Source organism: Erithacus rubecula (genome assembly GCF_903797595.1).
Source record: "Erithacus rubecula genome assembly, chromosome: 12".
Lineage (NCBI taxonomy): Eukaryota > Metazoa > Chordata > Aves > Passeriformes > Muscicapidae > Erithacus > Erithacus rubecula.
In genome coordinates, this window is record NC_136664.1 from 7,752,939 (window position 1) to 7,777,520 (window position 24,582).

The 24,582-nt window shown below is 44.8% G+C and overlaps 1 protein-coding gene across 2 annotated transcripts in view; it reads right to left on the minus strand.

Moving 5' to 3' along the window:
• Window positions 1-24,582, minus strand: part of WDR59 (WD repeat domain 59) — a 48,155-nt gene that overhangs the window by 16,800 nt on the left and 6,773 nt on the right. For both annotated transcript variants that reach the window (XM_079316164.1, XM_079316165.1), the window contains exons 4-18: window positions 22,586-22,671; window positions 21,607-21,687; window positions 19,528-19,565; window positions 17,554-17,642; window positions 16,972-17,088; window positions 15,934-16,011; window positions 15,035-15,191; window positions 13,292-13,371; window positions 11,016-11,148; window positions 7,865-7,989; window positions 6,836-7,000; window positions 6,031-6,126; window positions 4,506-4,662; window positions 3,155-3,224; window positions 2,736-2,889 (exon numbers count right to left, since the gene is read on the minus strand). In XM_079316164.1, the coding sequence (XP_079172290.1) occupies window positions 2,736-2,889; window positions 3,155-3,224; window positions 4,506-4,662; window positions 6,031-6,126; window positions 6,836-7,000; window positions 7,865-7,989; window positions 11,016-11,148; window positions 13,292-13,371; window positions 15,035-15,191; window positions 15,934-16,011; window positions 16,972-17,088; window positions 17,554-17,642; window positions 19,528-19,565; window positions 21,607-21,687; window positions 22,586-22,671 (1,626 nt within the window). The remainder of the gene's footprint in view (window positions 1-2,735; window positions 2,890-3,154; window positions 3,225-4,505; window positions 4,663-6,030; window positions 6,127-6,835; window positions 7,001-7,864; window positions 7,990-11,015; window positions 11,149-13,291; window positions 13,372-15,034; window positions 15,192-15,933; window positions 16,012-16,971; window positions 17,089-17,553; window positions 17,643-19,527; window positions 19,566-21,606; window positions 21,688-22,585; window positions 22,672-24,582) is intronic.

Here is a 24,582-nt window from a genome sequence, read left to right on the forward strand (position 1 = left end):
ACTCACTTGAAAAAAAAAGAAGTTTTGTGTACAGATCTGTAAGAGTCAACAAAATAATAAGGGATATTTGGGTCAGGTACAATGTATTTATGTATTTGTTTTCAGTTGATGATAGATAGTCAGGACCATGCCTTCAGCCTCTACATCCCCTTGCATCTCACTGCTGGGAGAGCCTATAGCCAGGAAGCCAAGGCTGGCTGCAGGGCCCCATGGAAAGAGAGAGGAGAAGGCTGCAGCCAAGTCCAACAGGCTCCTCCAGCAGGCATCACAGAAAAGAAAAGGGTTAGTTAAAGGAAATTCAGTATAGTGGAAAAGCAGCAAAACCAAGTCCCCCCACCAGTTCCCTGATGGGAAGCATAAGGACACCACTGTCACCATTCTCAGGTACAGCAAGGCTCAGCTGTCCCCAGGTCCTCACTGACACAACCCTCTAACTGCAGGGGGAAAAAAGAACTCCATGGCACCTTCTTTAAGAGATACTCAGGTTCAAAACACTGACAGCATTGCCAAGGTTACAGATAAAGCTCCTCCTTTCTGCTGACTACTGCTCTTTAGTGGGGCTTTTTTGAGAAGTGAAAAAGAGGGAGGAAGAAAGGAGGAGTGTGCATGTGTGAATAAAAAGTGAGAAAGATATATATATTTGTGTTTGTACGTATATATATATATATATATATATATACACACGTATTTAAATGAGCACAGAAAGGCTCAGTGCCAGATTCAGTTTCATTTTGGCTTATTAAGGAGCTCTCTGCTGGAATCAGCAGCTCCCCTTCTTTTATGGGAACATGACATCTTTCCAGTCTAGCAATGGGCAAATTCCATTTGTTTGCTAATGGTAGTGGATGTCAGTTGTTGCTCCACTGGATTTAAATAATTGGTTATGGCTGATAAATTCATATTGAATTTTTGGGGATGAAGTTGTCTGATATCACAGTTTGATGCACAAAATGTCAACTTTCATAATGCAAACATAAATTCCAAACTTCAGAGCAAGGAGTTAACTAAACTCAGAGTCCAGGCTTTTTAAAACTGTCACAATGAAATAACAAAAATATGGAGCATTGATCTAACAGCGGCCATGACAAACTCCTGAAGAATCAGAAAACCTCTGCTGAAGGGAGATACAGGCTTTTGAGTTTGTTTTTTTTTAAATACTATTTCATCTGCAAAAACATTTGAACCAGCTCCCTGCTAGGGTTCTTACATTTATTTCAGCATGTGAGGAGATAGCTCGGCAGGGGAAGGGAACACAGGAATTTCCCCTGGCTTTCAGCAGACACTGCTGCACACATACTTTGTTCTCTAGAATCCTTTTACCCTGTGACAAAAATCTTGTTGCCATCAATACAACGGCTGGGGAGACAGGTCACATGAAATTGCACCAAGCTGGTTCCACATGTTATTTTTAGCCTTGTCTGTCATCTTAGAGAGGCTGTGTGTCAGAGACAAGCCTGCTGCAGAGGACAGAGGTAGCTCTTTAAATAAACTCTCCTACAAAGATTAGGACAGGCTGTAATTCTTGTACCAGGCAGCACCATTTTCTTTTTTCATCAAAAAAACCAATTTGTGTGGGGAAAAAAAAACAGGATGGGGACTCAAGGGTCTTCTGGGGTCTGTATGGAAGCAGAACTTGCACTGGGGACAGGGCTCTCCCCACAGCTGGGAAGTGTAATGACATCAAGTAAGCACAGTCCCAGAGACAGGGCTGGCTGTCACACTCAGCACCACCAGAAAAACAAGACTTCTCTCAGTGCCCAGGAAGAATGGGTGTTCAAGGCTTTGACTTTCTCTGCTCCTGGGACACAAGTTCCCAAACTTCTCTGCCAGCAGAGTGCAGACAGCTTTTGGCTTTCTCTGGGTTACCTGGAAGCTCTTCACTGCTGCAATAGATTCATGTTCTCTTCATGGACAGTGAACAAACTACTCAAACACTCCAAATTCTGAGGCTCCCAGTGGAAGCTTACTGCATTTTTGCAAGCCACTTCACCCCCTGCTGAAACACAGTTTGTTTCTAACAATCTGCTTGGCCTATTGCTCCCACAGCACCTGCTCCAGGCACATCAGGCCCCCACAGCTGCTTTACAACTACCCTGCAGCCACCCTACAATTACAACAGGTCTTCCTCATCCATCATGTCCCAGAAGGAAACAATCCCACTCTTCTCCAAAGCCTTGTGAACAGGAACAACAGCAAAACCTGCACCTAAACCAGAATTATGTGGACTGGAAGATCTTCAGAAAATCATGTAGAATTTTTTTTTTTTTTAACAAGGCTCAGAGGGGTACATATCCCTGAAAGAGACACCTGAAATAGAAATAACCAACCACATCCAATAGCCCAATAGCCCAGGAGAGGCTGGCAGTAAGCTGCAGAGTCACAACCCTTTGTAGTTATATACATCAGGGAACACCCAGAACAGCAAGAGCTGGCTACATGCATTTATCTGAAGACTACAACTCTTAAATAGTGAGATTTTAACCCTACATAATGCAAAGGGAGACAGCATAATACACTGAAGAGAACCGTGATGCTCAGCATAAAAAAAAATCAAAATAAGCAGGTCAAATGCTAGAGAGGATTGGTAAAGAAGTTACTAATAGGAGACAAATCCATTAGACAGAACTGCCTATAAAAAGATGTCTTTTTGCTTCTGTTACTAGCAATCCTAAATGAAAGGAAAACAGATCATGAAGGCTGAAGTGTTAGGAGCAGTGTTTTGGTCTGGTACTTACCCTCTCTTTGTAGTAGAAGGAGCTAATGGAGACCTGCTCCTTCTCACTGCGAGTTGGGCTCCCACTGTACAGACGCAGGTTGCCCGGAGTCTCGGTGCGGATCTTCATTGGAGTAATGAGGCCACTGTGGTAGGCTGATAAAGCTGACAGAGACCTGCAAAAAAGGGAATTCACCTTCAGGGGCTTTCCCCACCAAAACGTCCTGCAGGCTCACACTGACATCTCCACTAACCTAAGATGCTGGCAATGGTGCCACTGTCTCAAAAGAAGTCTCTGCTGAGGCCCTGCAGTGTAAGGGCCCAGGCTCTCTGTGCAGAGGGCACAGCTAACACTAGAGGGGAGTAGCTCCAATGTAGCACCTGGTACTTTCCTGCTTTCCTGCCCATGACATCAGCACACCTCAAACACAGGGCACTCACCTGGGTGTGGGCTCCATCGGGGACACGGCACGGTGCATGGTCATGGGTCTTGTGAAATACACCAGGTACCCTGAAGAGACAGGACATGGCATAAAGATCATGAAGCAAGGAGTAGATTACTCAGAGGTGGCTCAACTTCAATGACCACGTTTCCCTGTGTATCAGAGGAAAGGGGCTGGGTTCTCATCCACTACCCTTAGTGATAATAAACTAAAAGTAGACAACCACATTCTCTCAACCTGACTCCCTGCAAACCCGCCACAAAGCACGGGGGTTTTGAGCTGTTTCTCTCAAAAGCACAATTTCAAGTGGCTTACAGCTGTTAGAGAAAATACAGGAAAAGAAAATGAGCAAATGCATGCCCATGTTTACCCTCTCCACCAGAACTGGCAAAGCACTTACTCCAGAGGTGAGGTGATGTTTGGCAATGCAGAGAAACCACTGCACCTTGTACAACCCTCTTCTTCAACAGGAGAGCCCCAGACATCTGAAGCCAACTCCAAAGCATTCTTTCACAAGGCTTACCCATTTGTTAGCCTCTCAAGTATCTTCAGCCACCTATTCTTGAAAGAATTTCAGGACTTAGCAGGTTTCACTGTGCCTATTCAATGCAATATTATTCTGTTTTACTTTTGCTTAGGAATTTGTTGAGGCCTGTATGGAAAGCAGCTTTCAAAACGTTCTCACACTGGGATACAGTCAGGTCCAGAAAAGGCAAGTATGCATCTGAAACAGCTCAGTGAAACTTAACAGCTTTTATTCAGATCTTAACCTGGTTGTTAATCATCTTTACCCTCTGTGTGCTCTCCTAGAAACTGGATGTGATTGTACCCCATCTCTCATTTAGGAGAAGTTTCTTAATGACCTTGGGAAAGCTATTTTGGACAAGTGAGGGGGTGCAAAATGAGAAAAGAGTTGTTAGTAATATGAATGTGGTTTCAGCAAGGGATAAGTTCAACCTCAAATCACAGGAATTTTGTGAAGACTGAGTGCCAGAATACACCCAGTAATGTGATGCTGGTAGGAGAGAGCTAGGCAAGGAAAACAGCTATTCCCAGTGTTCTATAAAAATAGATCTGTCGATGCCTCTGGCATGCCACAAGGCAAAGGTTATCTCTTCAGCTAGCCTTTAATTTCCAAATCCTAAAGCCCTGCATGCAACCCCAACTGCAAACAGTTGCTTACTAGTCTCATCTCTAAATTCACCACAATACCACTACTTTAACACCATTCTTACTCCTTGCATGGCAGTGACCAAAGCCTCATCTGGTTCAGAGGCAAGTGTTTCCCAAGACATCTAAAAGGACCATTCCCCAGGTCCCTGTTTTAATGCATCAGTGACAGGGCTGACCTGCACCACAGAACCTGGCTCCAGAGGTCCGTGGAAATGGGATGTTGGAGTCCTGGTAGGAGCCATAGGCATTGGAGACCCGGGCGAAGGTGGGCAAGGGAGGCGTTACGGAGTTGGACAGAGCGTAGGGGTTGCTGGACGTGCTGTCCTCTTGGTTCTGAAACAAAAGTTACCCAAGGTCACACTCCTGCTGCCACAGGACAGAAATCCAGCCAGAGCATTGGACATGGCAGTGCCAAGCAGCTCACAGGAGGTGCTCATCCTCTGAGCCAGAACAGCTACTGCTTCAACTGCAAAGGCACTTGCTGAACATTTGCCTTTGAGGAAAAAGCTTCTCTGACTGCTTGTCCAGAGACTTCTCTCCCACATAACCATCTTGAAGAGCTTAACTTGGGGAGGAACAGGAGGAAACTATACAGGAAATCTGACCTTCAGACTCTGGATATGATCTCAATACAACACGTTGAGCTGAACGTGATACCTGAATGATGCACAGTCTCCCTGAGTAGGAATACCACACAACTGTCAAATGCAGGTTGAGAGTCTTCAAGTGAGAAAGGCAGGTGGTTTGAATTACTGGGGACCTCAGGACTACCCACAGGAATTTTGGCACAAATCTGCATTTATTTGGGTGAAGAATACTGCAACTTCAGTCTAAAGGAATTCTTTGAAAGCAGTGGTGCCTCGAGTCATCAGATTTCCATAGAGCAGAGAAAGCACCCACTCTCAGAATATTACTTCTGAAACCAAGAAGAATTAAACTTTCACATGTAAAAAAACCCCCAGCCCTTTATTTGTGATGAATAAACAAAACCTCTCAGAAAAGAAACCTGAGGAGACTCCAATCTTCTCCTGAATGCTAAAAACACCCACTCCAGTACACTTCACCCACACAAAGACCTAATACATGACACTGGGATGCTGAGTAGGTATCACAGATCTCTCAGCTAAGAGCAGAGTATGACTTGGATTTATCTGCAGTATCATCCCTACAAAACCTGAGCACAAGGCTGCAGGAAAAAAAAAAAACCCCAGATTTTCACAGTTTGGGTTTTTTTCAGGGAAGAAAACAAAATAGGACTAGCAGGATCCTTGACTAAAACTGAGGAGGTAAAGACATCTGCCACTGCCTTTCAGACAAGAATGAATCCATCAACAACCTGAGGCTCTTATCTTCTCTCACAGCTGATAACCATGCCCTGGCAGTCAGTGAAATATATTCTGAGCTGGGAAGCTACCACACATCACTAAGATTCTCCCATCTCCAGTCCCTCCTAGTAACCTGGATATCAGAGCTTCTCAAAGCAGCAAACCTTCAGGGCCTCATTTGTGGAAAACAAAATAAATCTAATTATCCACCCAACTCTCTTCAACATTAACCAGAAGTGCTCACACAAATGTAATGGTCAGTCACAGGGGTCTCTTTACACATCTAAGGAGGCCAGGCTCTCACTGCAGAGTCAGAAGTGTGGGACATGGGAAAAGACAACAAACTAGGGCAGAGAGCCCACAGAGCTCTCCATACCACAACAGACTCCAGCCAGGAGACCAGCTGACGCAGGCAAGGCTCCAGGCAGCTCTGGTTCCGCTTCACTTTCTGCAGGGAAGTGTCTTTCAGTATCTGGAATACACACAAGATGCAACTTTATTCATGGTTACCTCTACACTTTTCTGCAGAGCAGCTTAGATGCCAGGACCTGAACAGGTCACAGACATCCCCTAACATCCACTGGAGCCACACTAGCACAAGCTTCAATATTACTTCAACATTACTGCAGCCCACGTTTCATATCAGTTTGTGACAAACTTGATCAGGTTTTTTTCAGGAAGAAACCCAAACTGATCCATCAATGTGTTGCTGGGGAAAGGATTTCATTAGCTATAGAATTTGTTACACCAGATGATCAAACACCTGGTCTGAATTAGCAGGGCCTGTTTAAAAAAAATCCCCTCATTTTTAAAGCAGCTTGTGTAGTAGAGCAGGAAACATCCCAGCTCAAAAATAGTATCATTCTGCAGCTGGATGCTTAGCTGGTCATTTTGTCTATTATTGGGTTGAGGGCAACTGCATGAGGAGAAGGATGTTAGGGATCCTCAGGCAATACACATCACACTGGAACACAGCAGCAATGAAGAAGCAGTGGAAAAAGGCAAATACTGGGCTGCAGCATCAACAAAAACCTCATCCTATGGGCTTCACAATCTATCAGTTCAACATGTCTTGTGGTATGTCTTCAGCAAGGTCTCATGTTTGGTTATGTCTCAAAAATCCAGACGCTAAGCATCCATCATCTGTACATTTACAAAGACACTCTATACTCCTCACACACCTTCAGCAGCTTTGCCTTCATGGAAGCTGTGATGGAGGTTGGGTTGATGAACTGGAAGGAAGGTGCAGCATTGTTGGGATACTGGACAGGGAACATCACCAGCATCCTGACTCTGTGGTTGCCGCAGTGCACCGACACCGTACAGCTGCGACTCACCGCATCCATCTGTGAGGAAAGCATTGCTCTCTCGTTAGATCTCCCAGGACTTTTACACTTACAGTGGCTTAAATTCATGCTGAGGGAATGGTTCCTCTGCACATAAGACAAAGTCATGCTGTTCTCAAGGGCAGGGAACACAGTGACAGCAAAAAGCTCCAGGCAGATGGGGATAGGTTCACCTTGCACCAGCACTGACATTCCAACATCCCAGCATCTGGAGACCATGGACAGCCCAGGTAGCACCAAGAAAGAGGCTCTGCTACCCACAGCCACTGCACCCCAACCCACTTCACCTAGCAATGGAGAGCTCCAGGCACAGTGCAGTAGTAATAGGCACCTTCTAAGATCCTGCACCACTGTTAGAAAACAACATCAGGATCATGCCATGAGCTGTGAAACAACAGGGGTGGGGAAAGGAGACAGGCAGCTGCCTTGACCCTCCCAGCCCAGTTCACTGCTGTGCCTCCAGCCAGCTTCCACACACAGAGGAGAGTTTGGAGTGCAAGGGAGAGGGCAAAACTGAGTGACAGAGTTCAGGATAGGGAGGGCTCAGCAGATGGGATTCAGAACCAGCCAAAATGATATCAACTCTATGGAACAAGTCACCTTCCACTTGGCAGTCTAGACAGAGAACCATCCAGCCTTCTCAAGATCAGCCAGTGTACTTACTGCACTGAAACATTTCTCTCACACCAGTGTCTGGGATTACCCTCTTTCCTACTATCCCTAGTCAAGAGGATCTTGATAGCTCAATATAAAACTTGTTTACAGGCTGCAGTCACTGCAGCAAAGAAGGTTCCCCTCTAAATGCTCCAAGCAGCCAGTCTGCCCACATCCCCTCCTAACAAGACAGCAAAAGAAACTCTGTACCTCCACATTAACATTTCGGATCTGCACATTGATCAGTGAAAACTCCTGCTGCAGTGTTTGAGGCAGCCCCAGTTGGTCCGTTTTCTTTCCCACTAGGGGGTCATTCAGGAAATCTTCTTTTAAGGCTGACAGGAAAGATGGAAAACAAGTTAAGACAAGCTATAATAGGCAGAGTTTTTCCACATGATGTCAGGAGGCAGCAAAGACAGCAGGTTTTCTTCTGCTCTCTGACACATGGAGGTATGAGTTTTACCTAGAAAAGACCTGTGAGCTGGAGGGTCTCAGTTGTTGTTTAGAGGCAAGTTTCTGAGCCTTCTCTTCAAAGAACCAAAGCTGTCTGCACACAGGGTTCCCAGGAAGGTTACAGAATCTGCCTGTACTCTGTACAGTCCTAAATGGTCCTTCTTTTCTCATGTGAGATCCTTTTTTCTCCCTACACAGGGCTGCCAGAGTCATGATCGGCTGAACTGGAGTGTCTCAGTTCAGCAGGAAAGAACTGCAGCCCTAGCAGGCTCCAGGAGGAGCTCTGGTCTTTGGGAATAACACCCCACCACTCCTGACTTTCAGGGAAAGCTTCCAAAGCATAAACAATGCTTTGGGAGAGAGCAGGGAGTATTTCTGGTCCTAATAGAAGCTTAATTCATTTGCAGCAGCCATTTGCACTTAATGTTGCAAAGCACTCTAGTGCTTTAACAGTCTTTAAAGACTCATCAAAATACTAGGTCTAACTCTCCAGTTCCAGCAGTTTTTAGGAGGACAATAACCCCTGAAGGCCAGAACACATTTAAACAGACAGACAAGCACTGCAGGACACAAAGAATTACAGTTAAGATAACAAACTTCACTGAGTTTTGGTAGAATTGGTCTCTGCCTGTGGTTGTGCCTGGCTTTTGCCTCATTTCTTGCTGTGCACCTCCATAAGGGCATTTTGCTGTGGCACCACTTCTTAAGAAGGCCAAACATATTTTTTTGATGATGGTTCCAAAAACAGAAGGGAAGTCCCGATTTTTCAGCTGTCATTCTCACACTTGCAATATCACATTGCACAGACTATCCCCAGCAAAAACAAACAAATTAAAAGAAATGCAAGAAGTTAACCTTTTACAGGCATTTACCTAGTAGTTACTGACTTTGCTGCAGGGACAAATATCTGGTATTATCACTACCCAATGGGTTGCTGGATTTGGATAGGAGAATGCTTAGCCAATCATTCTTGTTTGCAATTCTATTACAGCGCTTAGATACATTCCAGAAAAGAGAGCTGAAAAGGAGATTAAGGGAAGATCAGTGGCTCTCAGGAAGGATAATTATTTCTAGCCAAAGACACCACATAGCTTATTGAAAAGCCATCTCTGAGGTTCCCAGTATGGGCAGTACCCTCCCTTTGTCTTCTCCTCCCATTCCCTTCCAATTAGTTTTTAATCCTCCAAAGCCATACTTTGGTACAGACTCCTAAAACTCCTCTATAAGCAGCAGCAAGAGCTGCACAGTGAAGGCACAGCCAGGGCTCTCTCACTCACCTGCAGCATGCTGATCTCTTCAAAAGATCCCCCAAAGAGCTTTACTAATAGAACATGGAGGCTTTGTCTGCAGCTGAAATGCAGCCACCCCCAGAGTGAAACATACAGCTTTTTGGCTGGAAAGAACTGAAATTCTTGCCTAGGGATTTGCTTGTGCATTAATCCTGCAGTTGTGTTATTTGCAGCAAAATCTACCCTGCTACAGAAAAGCCATATTCATTCCCTTTGGCCATAAGGAAAATCATAACAGTCGAACCAAAGAAGAAACCACATGGAAACCAGACCCACACAGAAACCATGTGGGATGTCTGGATGTGCCTCATCAGGGACAGTAGAAGAGTTAATTCTCTCCTGTGGAAAAAAAGAGAGGCCAGAGAGCCAGAATGAGAATGCTGGAGCAAGAGAGATGGTGCTGTCCCAGAATTACTGCTGATGGAGAGCACAGGTATCTGGGACTTTTTACATCATATTGTAAAACCCTGACATAGACAGAAGTTCTGATGGCTTTCAGAAACTTGCTCTGTTGCCACACAAGACAGGAGGCAGAGAGGAACTTCACTGGCAATTGCTGAGCAAAAAACTTCCAGTTAGGAAGAGATGCTTTCACTAAGGGACCTCACAACTGCTCCTTTATTCAAAGGGCAGGCATTAGACCACTTTCTGCCTTTCTCTGTAGTCTATTGGCAAGCCAAAGGGAGAATAAGATCACTTCTCCATAAACCCATCATGGGGATCCACTGTGGCACAGCTACAACACTGAAAGGAGTAGTGACTTCAAATCCAAACTGGCATAAAGGCATTGGTGCACCAAATTCTTCTTCCTCAGTGTAGCTGTAGAAATACCTGTAGATACCTTTTTTCCATGTGCATCACCATGTGATGCTGTAATCTCTTCTCCTTGTACTTACACTGCTCAAACACTAACCCTGAATGTTTAACCTGGCCAGACCCTTAACTACACAAACCTTTCTTCATGTTCCTTCCTTGCATGCCTTATTTTCTGTAGGGACAAATACTTTCTGTCAAAGTGTCTCCCATCCATCCCTCAGTATCTCAGAAGCCAGAGATAATATCCCTCCCTCTCTGCTCTGCCAGCCTTCAGCCACCTCTCATCAATATATTACCAAAAATTCATGGTCTATCTCTGTATCTGCTTCTGGTGAAGACACCAGCAAACACCTCCTTGTTAGATCAGTTCACAGAGTGACCCCAGCAGAAATGTTTAGGTAGCAGGTGTGATATAAGCAGCTTGTGTCAGAGTGCCTTACTCACACACTCCCTCTTCTGTGGGCTCATTTCTCAGCTTAAACTAATCTATTTTCTTAAAAGGCAGAACTTACTTTCTGATTGCCCTACTTTTGGCAACAAGCCACAACTACAACCTAAAGAGCATGCAATTAAATGAAAACCTTGACAAGGAAGAGCTTCATCTTACAGCTAGAAGAGAAAAAAACTTAGGAGGACCATCCTGAGGAACCTTTAGATTTTTTCCTCCTCCTTGATCAGGAATCCATTACCCTTTGAAACACAGCAGGTTGTGCTTTGTCTATGTTTTCTTATGCCAAGATATATCTTCTTCCCAATACAAAGATGCTGGTGTTTAAGGTCCCACAAGCCATCACTTCTCTCACCTTCCTCATCCCCATGTCCAGAGTTATGCTGGGGCTCCGTGTCCTGGGGGTGAAGAGTCTTGTCTGGCTCTGGCAGATGAGAAATCCCATCAATGAGGTCCTCAACTCCATCCAGGATATCATTAGCACAGAGCTGAAAAGAACAAACACACCCACATGCTGCACAACAGAATCCAAGTTGTGGGAAGAGCCACCACTAAAACAACTCACTTTTCCAGACAGATGGATTTGCAAGGTAGGTCCATCCACGCAACAGTCATGACTAAGACTGCATTGTTCCTGTGACAAACACAGGTGATCTTTCACTTTCCAGCACCCTCAACTCTGTCACCTCAGACAGACTGGCCAAATCCCCTGCTCACATAAAAAGCTACTTAACTGACAGAGCCAGAAATAGAGGTTTACCTTTAGCCAAAACTAAAGCCCTTATTACTTTAATTCCTTGAATTAATTTGTTAAAACTTGTTTAATTTTTTAGACCAAATTTAACAGTAGCACACTTTCTACATTTGATATTTACACTCCAGTAGAATCTAAAGATCCAGGTGCATATGTGGGGCCCTATTGTTCGAGGTCCTGTATCAAAATGAGACTATAAAACCCTGGATTTTAAGTTCAGCACAAGAAACCTGAGAAGATGAAGGGAAGAGAAAGGGTAATGGGGTGATGTAGCAAATTACAGCATTGGTCACCAGCAACATGCCATCATGTGCAGAGTTTGATCCAAAGACAAGGACAAAAGAGTGGGAGCTAGCAGAGGAAAAATAAAGGCTCTGACATGAATGAACAATTGATTTAAAGACAGGAAAGAAATCAAATGTTCACAAATATATTAGGTAGGAGTAAAGGGTCATTTTTCACAGAGAAAGTTTTTTACAGACCTGCAGGACTCCTGCAGGATCTGTGCTGGGACACATGCTTCTCAACATATTCATTAAAAACCTGGAATAGGAGGTGAATAGTGACATGACCAGGCTTGCTGATACCACCAAGTTTTTCAGGGCAGTAACAAGTGTGACTGACAGCAAACAATCACAGAAGGACCTTACAAGAGTAATTGTATTAAAATGAAAGATGAACTTCTGCTCAGATAAATATAAAGCAACACGCATCAGGAAAAATGGCAAGCTCAAGCTGAGGGAACAAGATGTAGAAGCCAGACTAAGCTGGTGATTTAATGGAATTATGAGAACAATTTACAAACTAAACTGAGTACTGAGAATTCTTCAGAAAGAACAAAGCTCAGATCCGCATCCCCAAAGGTATATACTAGAACTGAAAAAGGGTTGTGAAAGGCAAAAAGACAACCAAAGTTCTAGTACAAAGGATGAACTAAATCAAGACCTTTTGACTTGCAAAAGGAGGCAGCTGAGAAGGATATGATGGAGGCCAACAGAATTTTTTTTCTGTGAAAAAACCATCAGTAACACAGAGATTATGGATTATTTCATCTTCAACTGAATGAAATTGTCAAAATAAACAAATGAACTGGTTTTCCACACAACATGCAGAAAAGCCATGAAATTACTTGTTACGATGTTTAAGGTCACAAAAATTTACAGAGGTGCAAGAAAAAACAGAACAAGTCTATGGAAGTGACACTCATCTAGCTCTATTAAATACAGAGATGCCAGACTCAATGAGCCTCTAAACTGCAATGGCAGGAGGCTGACAGAGCATTTAGAGAAATATCACTCCATATGCCTGCCTCCTTCTTATGCCCTCCCAAGACATGAGCTGAAGATGTGACAGGACCATGTGGCCCACTGTGGCCATATGAACCTCTGATATGAGCCAGCTCAGCTGTTCCAGTAGATGCATCAGAATCTGTAACTGCTGCAGAGCCACACACTCACACCACTCCAGGCTTAGAGGCAATGGACACAAGGGGTGGTAGAGGAGGGCACAATCCCTACATTTACCTGGCACCTAAACCACCAAGAAATGCAGTCTTGCAGCCATGGATGTGGTATTTTAGAGGCAATGCAGGCAGTAACTGCCCTTTACCTTCTCCAAACAAACTTCTGCACTTAATGTTAGATAACAAAGCAGCCTTGCACAGCCATAGAAACTTCTGAGACAGAGGCTCAAAAGAAAAGACCCATCACAGGTCTCCTTGGGGATGTTTTTGGGCTGAAGAGGAAAGTGAAGCAGCAGCTGGCTTCTGTGTCCACAGCTCTATGATATCAGAGGAGCAACTGGGAGTACAAGGAAGGGGAGGTGAATCCAGCCTGTAAGAAAACTGCCTATGGTTCAAGAGCCAGAGCTCCACGTACCCTCTGCAGCTGAGAGTCAATCCGCCACATGCGCAGGGTCTGATCCCGGGACCACGTAACCAGCTGGTAATCCTTAGAGCCTACAGAGGACAGAAACAATCACAGACCCCACTGGGAAACAGACTGTCTCAGCCCTGTGCTCAGTGTAAGCAGAATCAAACAAGCCAGCAGGTACATCCAATATAAGGCACTAAACTGAAAGGCAGAGCAAGTCCTTTTCTGCTTCAAACTGACACAGGTACATCAGCCTTTGTGCCTCCCCACACCACAGCTGCCACACCTCTAAACAGGCTGTGATATACAAGCCAGAAGCACAAAGTATAATGAATGTGACACAACCAAGAATAAACAAGACCCACAACAATATTTATTTAAATAGAAGAAATAGTACAGTAAAAACAAATGTTTTTCAACTGTAAAGTGAACTTATCTTTTAGTTCATCAAACCTGTTTCAAGAGGTAGATGTTTTAAAACATTTCTAAGCAATGGGAGGTAGTTCTGCCCTTCCTCTTCTTGCTTCTGAATGATGCCAAGTTCAGGTTGTAAGGAAATAGATCTAACCACATACTATCTATCAACAGGCAGAGGCACACAGACCTATTTATGTCCATGTTTAGGTCTTGTGATGCAGGTTTAAGTTTCCCTTGTCAAACAGCTGCTATGCTTAAGAATTTGCTGCTGCACAGCTGCTTCCTACACCCCTCTGCTGAGGCATAGGAGCTGTCTAAGTACAGAACAACAGACTCTGTGGAAGGAAATTTGTTCTATCTTGTTTGTCTCCACACTGAAGTGGAGTTGGAATGTTTGTGTGATTGATTTATGTTGCTTGAGACAAGCAAGCCATCACACCCTGGGTATGTATCTATTAACACAGCTAAGACAACCAACTGTAGCTCAAACTTATTTCAATGTTCATTCACAATCTCTTAGACTGTGCCTCCAGATCCTAACACAGTTCTCTATTGCTCTCCTCCTTTTGAAAGAGGAAAATCAAGGTATCAAGAAGGTGACTTAACTGAATGGCTCCAGCAGCTGGTGGGAAAGGGCTGGACCAGCACTGTCATACAGCACTGCAAAGCTGTAGCACAAGTGACACCAAAGCCAGACTTGCACATTCTGTCAGTAGCAGCTCAGGTGCTGGAAACAAAGCTGTGGTCTGTGTGGTTATGCAACCTCTGGTAGAATCTCTTATTCTTAGCTACTTACACTAGAAAATTTAGTCAGGACTGAACTCTAACAGCAGACTCTCTATCCCACATTATTCCTCCCTTGCCTTGGCCAGCACACAAATAAGGTGGGCTAGCTGGGTCTGTGGTCTGGGATATGTAGGAAGCTGCTGATTCAGGCCAGGATATGAGGGGTTAACTGGTTAGCCTGCAGCTGTGAACAGGAAAAGGGTGCCTGCACTCATGAATCTAAAAATTTGCACAACTTATTCTGAAAGACTCATGCAAAAAGAGACTCCCAGGAGAGTGGAAGCAATGAGAGTCACCACTGACCCACTCAGAATTTGGCAGATTTGCTTTGTCAGCATGGAAACAAGGCTTCAGTAAGCACTGCCATAAAACCAGTACAGAACAGCTGTAGTTTAAGGGAGGCAGTGGGGAGCAGGAAGGTGGGCAGGAGCTACTCAAGGAAAAGCAAGAGTCAAACAGCAACAGCATCAGGAGCCAGCTCTCCACACCCCTGGTTAGCTGACAGCCACAGTGTAGGGAAGAGAGCACATTCAACCCTGAACTCACCTTCTTTCTGCTTCCTCCACTGAAACTCCAGCACCACATCATCATGTCCCACAAAAGTGTGGACAGGGGTGTTCAGGTCAAAGACATTCCAGAGGAGGAGACTGTTTTCCCGACGGAGCTGGGGCACCATCACTGTCACCAGTCCATTGCTGAAAGGCTTAGAGAGAAACACCCTTCCAGTTAGCCAGGGAGAGTTATGTTCCCATGCTGCTATTATCATATTTTTCCCTCTTCCCATCAAACATAAATGCAAAGGTTTTAAATGAGCTCAGCACAAAACAGAACCTGGGCAAAACCTGGGAAGGTCCAAGGCAATTGCTGTGCAAAAGCACTGTGTCTCAAGGGGTAAGATGTAGTACACTGAGATACTCAAGGCAGCTCATTTAAGATGAGTAACCTCTTTCTGCTGCTTCCTCACTTTTCATCTGTGAGGCTGGAGGGATTTCCCCACTGACTTTTCACTGGGAATCCTTACTGCAGTCTGCCTGGAGATCCAAAACTCCTACCTGGGGACTGAGCCCCAGCAGGGCCTCAGGGTCACAATGCTCAGAGGAACATGGAAACCACTCCTGCACCCCTCACTGCTTGGACAGGGAAAGGGGATCAAGATTCAAGGCACAGCACTGGCTTCAGGCCACATTCAGACCTCTGGGGATAATGACAGATGTTAAGAGCCTTAGCTTCACTTGGGTGGGTGCTCACTCACTCTTTCTCCTGAATACCCTCACTGTGGATGCTCCTTTTCTACACCTTTTAGGCACCAAGAAAGACTTTTAAAATCAACTTGGTAATGTCCACAAGTACAACTGGTGAGAAACCCTATGACAGTTCTTTATTTAATGTCTCTTTGTGCATTCTTCTCAGAGCACAAGTGGAACTGGTGGGAGTTTCTCACTCACCGTGTATCTTGCCTTCCAGACGGGAACTTGGCAGGGAAGAATATTGAGGTACTTCCGAGGCTGACGGTAATCCCAGAACTTGGAAATAAAAAAAAACAAACCAAGAGAAAGGCAAGCAAAGGCAGGAGTCAGCTGGCTATACTTTCAGGCTGTAGTTTTCCATGTGGCTTGCAAATAGAACAGACCAAAAAGCATGCCAGGGTGCCTACAGCATCATTAGTAATCCCATTCATTAGCAGCAGAGATGGCCCCAAAGGACAAATACCAAGCTATCAGCATCTGGCAGCATCCCTTAGAAAATGAGTGACTTGAGGTCATATTCACAGTGATCATAGCTTGAGTAATTAGAGCAGGGAGACAGGCAGCCTGCTTGGGCTTTCAGAGCTACAAGGTACCCTGCAGGCTGCCAGCCAATGTGCCAGTCCAGGCTGGAGGCAAGCCCACTCTGCTGTTACTGCTAATTTTCTAATGAAGAATCTAACCTTTTGCTTTGCTAGAATACACATCAATTGCATTTGCCTCAGAGCTTAGTTCAATGTGAATGAACTCCATTTGGCTGACATACAAAGCACACTATTTCCCCCCAAGTAAGAGGCCCTGCACAGCAGTGTTTGCAGGCAGTCTCTTATTGATAATCCTGTTCAACATGAGTTTGGAAACTCCAGGGGCTGAAGTATGTCTCCCCTCAAGTTGCTATAATCAGCTTGGTAACATGCATTTCAGGAAAAAGGCTCTTCTGGCATCCATGGTCTGTTCCTTTCTGGCAAGCAACAGGAAGAGGCAGTTGTTTTCAGCTTCAATACTGCCCCAATCACCACAGTTATGTGGCAAACATATGTGCACCCATCCTTCAATGATCTCTCTGCCTGTTCTGAAAGTGCAGTCCTGGCTCAACACACCAGGTGGCCAGAAATCAAACAATAAAGATCCAGATCTTGCCAATGGCAAAGCACTCCCCAAAACTTCAGCAGCAACAGCAGGGGATCTGCTCTACCATCCTTCCTACTCCCTAGCAGGAACTGAGGAAACAACACTTACCCTGACAGAGTTGTCCTGGCTGGAAGTGGCCAGTGTATACTCATTGTCAGGATGCCAGTCCAGACCATGGATTTTGGAGAGATGAGCTGCCAAATACTCCACTGCAGTGCTGGGTTTCTGCAAGGAGACACATTGTCCTTCTCAGGACAGGACACCTGAAATTTGGTCTAGTTCTTTGGCATAAAAAGAGACACTTTAACCAGGTCAAGACAGTTAGAACAACCACCCCTGCTGGGGAACAGCAAATAGCTCAGCAGAAGTAGCTGAAAAAAAAATCCTGTGAAGGTGTGGCAAATTCCAAGTGCACCAAGCACAGCCCCAGCCATACTTTATACTCAGTTAAATAGTTAAGTACTGTGAGATCAAAAGGAAAATGTTAATGGGTACAGTCTCTGAGGAAGGAGGCTACCTACATACTCTCTTCAGGATCTTGGACTCCCAATTTTCTCTACTTTGAAGTGACCCATAAGAGAGATCTGGGATAAAGTAGTACATTTCCTCAGTATTTATCTGTCACCAGAGGAATATCTGTATTGGGTAGGTGGGAATATGTACAGACTGCTCAAAAATCCCTCAGCTTACCCTTTTGTCCCATATTCGGACATCCCCATCATGGCTTGTTGCTAAACAGTTGGCATTTTTCTTGTTCCATTTCACCTGGGAAGCTCCAGCTGCAGCACAAACAAAGCAGGCCAAAACAAGCAATTAAAGAGAAAACAGCACAATAGTCCCATTGCCTGGGCCTAGAGCTGCTCTTAGCCCAGGAAAGGCAGCTCAGAGGAAAGATATCCCAGAAGCCAGCATGAAGGATGGCATGAAAATTATTAACTTCTGGTTCCTCAGTGTATCATTTGTATCCTCAGGACAGCAAAGCAAGTGTTCCAGCTGCATGCCTGGAGATCTTTATCACATATTCTAGCCAGGAGCAGTACCTGATTAGAATACTCATGTCCATTAGCTCTGATGGAGCAACTTCCTCCAGACCAGAAATGTAGGTTCATCACCCCCTCCCCAAATCCCCTCTCTTTTTATTCAAGTTACTTCTAGGTGCTTAGGGGCTATTTCATTCCCCACCACTCCCCATACTATCAGCTGCTACATAGGCAACTAGTACTTTTGATCTATGATTAAAATACAGGTGTAGATAGGAGAAGGCTGCAGTGCAGGTGACTTTGGGTGTGGCCACTGGGTGGACCAGAAGGTCCATCTGTCAAAATACAGAAGTCAAAGAAACTGGATGATGGTCCAGATATGACTTATACTAATGTCATGAGGGACTCAGTCAAATCAGATGACGGGTGGTTATTTCTAATAGAAATAAAGCACAGCTTCAGTTAATGTGGGTTGTTCAGGTACTGTAAGCATAATGCATCTGTTCACCCTTATTCTGCCAATATTTTCGAACCTTTTGAGCTATCAGAAAGGTGAGAACCATGAGAAAGCTAAACAGATCTTAGCCTGCTGCTATTCCCCACCTCCACTACCCACCTCCTGCTGCATGGTGAGCAGATTCATCCTGACAACCTGGCAAAAAGCTATTCTGGGGGATAAAAAGCTGCAAATAGACTGCCAGTTGATTGATTTGATCCCCTCACTGAAGGGTACACAAATGTCTGGACCAACATTTAACAGCATCAGGCACAGGAGAAGTAAGGAAGAAGGAAGCTTTCTGGGGAGCAGGCTGCTGGGCTGGCTTAGCTGTGAAACCTCACTCCAGACACCAGAACTGACCACTGCTTCTCTCTGAATCAGTAAGGTTTATGCATTTCTGTGACAGAAGGCTGAGAAGGGAATGGGAGCTGCTGCAGATGTGCAGCCTAAGGAGATGTAAGCAGCAGAGCATAAGAGTTATACATTGTGAGGATTGCTGCTGTACTGGGGATAGCAACTCAGGGAAAGGATGTTTTGCCCATCATCCGTGCCCAGTCCCAGCTCCAACCAGTGAGGATGGACATGCAGCACCTGCCAGCAGGTGGTATAGCAAGGGCTGGACATTCACCTTGGCAGCAGCCACAGCAAAAGCCTTTCCAGAGCAAGCACAGCTCAAAGATAGCACCTTGTATGCTCCCTGCATGTTGCAGGTGCCCCAGGGAAGCAGATACAGCCAGCTGCTGTACCCAGCCCTGAGTGAGGGAGGGGACAGGCTGGCACAGAGAGCTGCCTGGGGTATGGTCTAGTTCCTCAACTGATTCAACCAAACATGAAAGGACATGAGGAAATAACAAGACATGCAACCCAGGATAAGAAGTGCAGCAAGGTGATTAAGTAGGGAGGAAGCTCCATGTGGTTGTTCACTAATGTGGGGGCAGCAAGTCCAAGTACCATAAGTGCCCTTCCATGCCTGGGAACCTCAAGGGGCTCTACATCTCTTCTGAACTCTGCTTCTCTAAAAGGGGCTGTGAAGTGGAGCCTCTCAGGCTGATCCTACACAGGACAATCACATGGTGGCACTTCTGTACTTTGCCATGCCCAGCCTTGGAGCATGAAGGAAGAATAACAGTAGGGACATGCAACAATAATGTTGTTTAATGCTTACATCACACACATCAGACTTACCAACTGCAGAGAGTGAGACCGTGGGCTTCCTGGTGTCTCTGAAATACAATGTGGCCACTGTGAGTACACACAGCATAGTCCAGCTTTCCCAGAGAGCTCCCTGCTATTCCAGGATTAATGTTATTGCTGTCTTGGGACCTAATGTACCTTCTGCTTACCAAAATACACCAGCATTAAATGGATTAAAAGTGACCAGCTGGAGGACAACAACCATCCAGGAAGTGTTCAAGGCTGGGCTGGATGGGTCTTGGAGCAACCTGGTCTACTAGAAGGTGTCCCTTCTTGGGCAGAGGGATGTAACTAGATTTTTAAGGTCCTTTCCAACCCAAACCACTCTATGATCCTGTCTTGCCAGCACATGCAGAAGGAAGTTTAGGACAGAGGACAGAGCTGGACTGAACTAGAGGGAGGAGAAACATATACAAAGTGTGGAATACTGCAGCTGGGTAGGCAAGGAAACAGGGCTCACAAATTGTTGCTGCGGGAAGCAACAAAACAGCCTTTCCAAGGAGGATTAAAGGAACAAACAGAGCTGTGGAAAAACTCCACAAAAGCCACTGATGTATTCGTTGAGCCTTTGCAGATCCTGATTCAAAGCAGATGGAGCAGTTACTACAGAGCAAAAATTTCATGTCTAGCATATAATAACAAAATTAGTAGAAAATCAGCCCAGCTGTGTGCAGACCAAATTCTGTCTACAAACCAAATTCTGCAGCAGCAGAAACCAGTGCAGCACCATGACAACTCCTAGCAGCCAGGGCATAGATCAAGGCAATAATTTATTTTTTGTCCTTGCTCCTCAGGAATTCACCTGCTCTTTCATCAAAAGTGATAGTGAAAATAAGGAATATTGTCTTCAGCTGTTTCCGTTTGCTGAAAAGCTGAACATTTTCTGAAATGGACTGTACCTCTCCCTTCAAGAATTTCTGCCTAATCGAAAAGTTATTTTGTATGAAAAATTAAGTGGGGAATTTGAATTTCCAGCTGCCCTTACTGCAGGGCTACCTCCCTAGGGTGTCATTAGAGACAGTCACTCCAGCAGGATGTAAATCTGCTGGAGGTCAGCACTGCCAGGACCTCACTGCCACGGTAAGCTCAAAGCCTTTCCTAGCACAAGTGGGATGTACAGGCTTTCAGAGACTGCCTAAGGAAGCAGTTCTGGGCAAGTGATACAGGCAGACACAAAACAATGGAAGGGCACAATAGAGTTAAAGGAGGACTTCTGATAACAACCTTCAGAGATCTCTATTCTTCCTGCTCGGTATTAAGATAGTATCACAGGAAAACAACCAGCAGTTATTCTATCTCTATGACTTTTAATTACACATTAATAATATATTGTCATTCTCAAGCACCATTTAACCATGGATCTAAGTGCTTGTTCATAGGAACTAAGCAAGCCTCCGGGTAGCCTGGTGCAGTGGGGTTATATAATTATCCTCCCATTATAACTGAGCAAGGGAGGCAGAGAGGAACAATGTGTTTTGCTGGGGGTCATAAAGAGTTGTACAGCCAGCAAGAGAACCCAGCAGTCCCAGTGCCAGTTCCTTGCTTCTTAGGTGTAAAATCTGGGGCTTAAATCTAGACATACAATTGGAAATATTTGCTACCCTGAAAATATTCACGGCAGAAAGCAGCACTAGGAAACAAGGGAAGGTACAAACAGGAAAACCTTCCTGAATACCACTGTCAGTCTTCCCACCACTGAGGAAGAACCAGCAACAATCACTGAATTTAGCAGAAAATCGCTCTAGGATCATGAAATGGTGCTCATAAACTGAACTTAACAGGTTGAGGAACATCCTTGGGCTCCAGGAAATGCCCCCAAGGAAATATCTGAAGTGGGTAGGGAGTGAAGCCAGGCAGTTGCTGCTTAACCACTCTACTGACCATCACTGACTCTGAACTGGCTTGAAAACAGGGGAGCAGAAGTCATCTAGGATACAATGGGAAGTAGCTGAAGTCCCTGTAAGCACAGCTAAGAGCAGCACGCATCAGGGCGTGCCTTGCCCTGCATGCTGATAATTATGGAAGAGTCCCAGTGATTTCCCCAAAATGCAGAAACATACTGATTCTTACTTGATGTCCCAGATGTAGATGTATGTGTCCACAGAACTGGTGACCAGGAGGTCTGGCTCAAACACTGCCCAGTCCAGGTCACTGCAAATGCAAAATCAAAGATCAGTAAAGAAAAGCACATGCAGAGTTTGCATCAACTTCCCACAAGCTGCCAGTACATTCTCCAACAAATTCACAGCAACTCCATGACATCTACTGAAACTTTTAAAGTAAAAAGCAAGATCTTAATAATTTCTCTAAGTAAATTCCAAGAAGCAATGAAATGCTTCTAAGTAAATTCCAGTAGAGCATCCTCCCAGCCCTGAACTTTACAGCTACCATGTGTGTGCTCTTTCCCCTCCAGGCAAAGGGACACTGTCTCAAAGAGTTCTCAGTAACATCCTTGGCATCAACCCCTCACTCTGGGATGCCTCCCTGTTGGGAACACCAAGTGCACCTGGGACACAAAGAGCCTCCAGTAAGCCCAAACAACTGTCATTTCAAGGGTTGCAAATACTTCTCACAGTCAGGAGCTTGAGTAAAAGCAGTTCTTCAACTGCGTTTGCAACCCAACATTGAAATATGACCTTAAAACAAGAGGCAAAAATCTCCCCTGCACTACTGTAACATTCTCTAAACTTGGTCTTTGGGATTACCTGCCTTAATTAAGCTACTATCACATAGAAACACAGCTGGGATTGAATGTAATAAACATGCTATCTGTTTCCCAGATGATGGCTGCTGCTCTTTACAAGGACAGCAGCCTAAGGCAATGACATTCAACCCATCAAGGGCTAAGCTGATATACTGGGGGAGCCATGAGAGGGCGAGCCACTTCACACATGACATCATCACCAAGTGGGAAGGCAGTCCAGCCCAGAGAGGTTGTAAAAACAGGCTCAGAGCAGAGCCTGAGTGAAGTCAGGACCAAAACATTCAGCTTCTATGAAACAATGCATTATTTCTCACTGAGCAGTCCACAGTATTGCTTGCTCTTCACCTGATCACACGTGTGTGTCCTTGCAGAGATGTGCAAACTTCCCCATTACCTTCCTTCCACTTATACAGGTCAACACGCTGATTGCTCTGCAATTAGATGGAAGAAAGGAGACAGTCTCAGGCCAACAGGATAGGACATGGATCTGTGTGTTAGGAACAGGTTCCCTTCACTTTGAACAACCTCAGTTAACAATGAGGCATGCTGTGATTAGCAAAGTCCTTGCCCAAAGCAGGAGAACAAAGATGAAATACAGGCTGCAAGGACTTTCAAAAGCTTACACTTTTTTTAATTACACCCACTTAAAACTGGAGATAAACTAGAATGGGAGAAAAAAAAAAATCACACATTGCAAAATCTTTCCATGAAATTATGTTCTCAGAGTCTTTATTTTCTAACAACATGCTGTAACTGCAGGCAACAGGCAGACAAATTCTCTCTGCAGGAATACCCTGCCAGTCTGTTAGATTCACAACTGGAATTTTTGGTGAGAGGGTTGATGGATTACTACTGGTTGTGCTCAGCTCTCTCTCAATTCCCTTCTGAGATAATCAGGGCCATTGCCAAACACAAACAATACAAACTAATGGCTTCAGGGTCACCTCCTCAAGGGTACTCCCCCCATCCTTGCCAGCCCAGGAGAAAAGCTTAAGTGTTTATCACTAGCTGTAAAACACAAAGGCAAACCAGATGTATCAAAGACAACATTACTTAGCGTTCCTTCACTCATTCCAGGAATAAATCCTTGCCCAAATGCAGCCACACACAAAGTCACTTGAAATTAGTTATTGTGCTGTAAGTTCATGTTCTGTCCCAATCAAGGTTCACTTTAGGCCAGACCAACTCTAATCTTTCTGGGGCAGGAAGTGCCTTTGTGGGTGCATACAGAGTGCCAAGCACAGTGGCTCATGACTGGAAATTCAGGCTGATTTTGCAAAACCAGAAAGAACATGACCTTAAAATATTATTTTCATGACCCCCTTGTTTTCATACTTTTAGGTAATGAGGGAAAAGATAAGAGACTTCATAGAAACACTCAGCTGTTGAGGTTAGAAAAGACCTCCAAGATCACTGAGTTGAACCGTTCCAATTTTTGTAGCAGTTTTTTTTGTGGTGGTGGATTTTCTTCCTATCCCAAAGCTGCTTCATGTGAATTTCAACTTGCAGATAGATAAAACATCACAGCTTTCTTTGAAATGGAAGGTCTCATTCCAGCTCAGCAATAATATATGACATTTCTCTAACTGCTCACAGCAGGGCTGCACAAGAGCTTAGGGCAAGAAAAAACTCGTTGCATGTTTCTCATCGACAGAAGTATTTAAGGGGCAGAGTGAAAATACCCAATGGGATTTCTCCAGGACTCCATAAATGAGACACAAGATAATGATCACCAGAGAGACTGCTCCTCTCAACAGGAGCATTTTCTAAAGAACTGTGATTTTCTTAAGTATCAGTATTCACTTGCAACAATTTCATCACTCCTTTGTTCAAGAACCTGTGGCCACACAAAAGAAAAAACAAGGATCTAGGACTGAAAACAACAGCATTTCTGAAACAACAGCTTAGGAGTCCCCAAAAACATGCTTGAGCCAGAGGGCAGACACAGCCAACAACAGGCAGAGGCTCCCAGCTGACAGTACCAGTCCACTTTTAAAACTGCCTTTAATTAAAAACATAGCCAATCAAGGAAGCAAAGGTAACAAAAATCCTAAGAAATCATCTTCAACTAGGTGTTCTCTCAAAAGAACAGATGCAGAGATTTCTTCATCCCCAGCTAGTCCAGGACTCTGAGTCCATAAAATCAGACACCAAACAGCAGAAAAGGCAGCTCACCCTGGAACAGTCAGACCTGACTGATGCCAGTGGCCCAGTGCTGTGGGTGATGTCTGAGATTTCCATCAGCAGGGCTCAGGGTGAACAAGCTGCAGAGTGTGACAGACCAAGTACAGAGCAGAGCCAAAAGCTACACTCAGCCTCACACAGCCATTACTGCTTCTTCA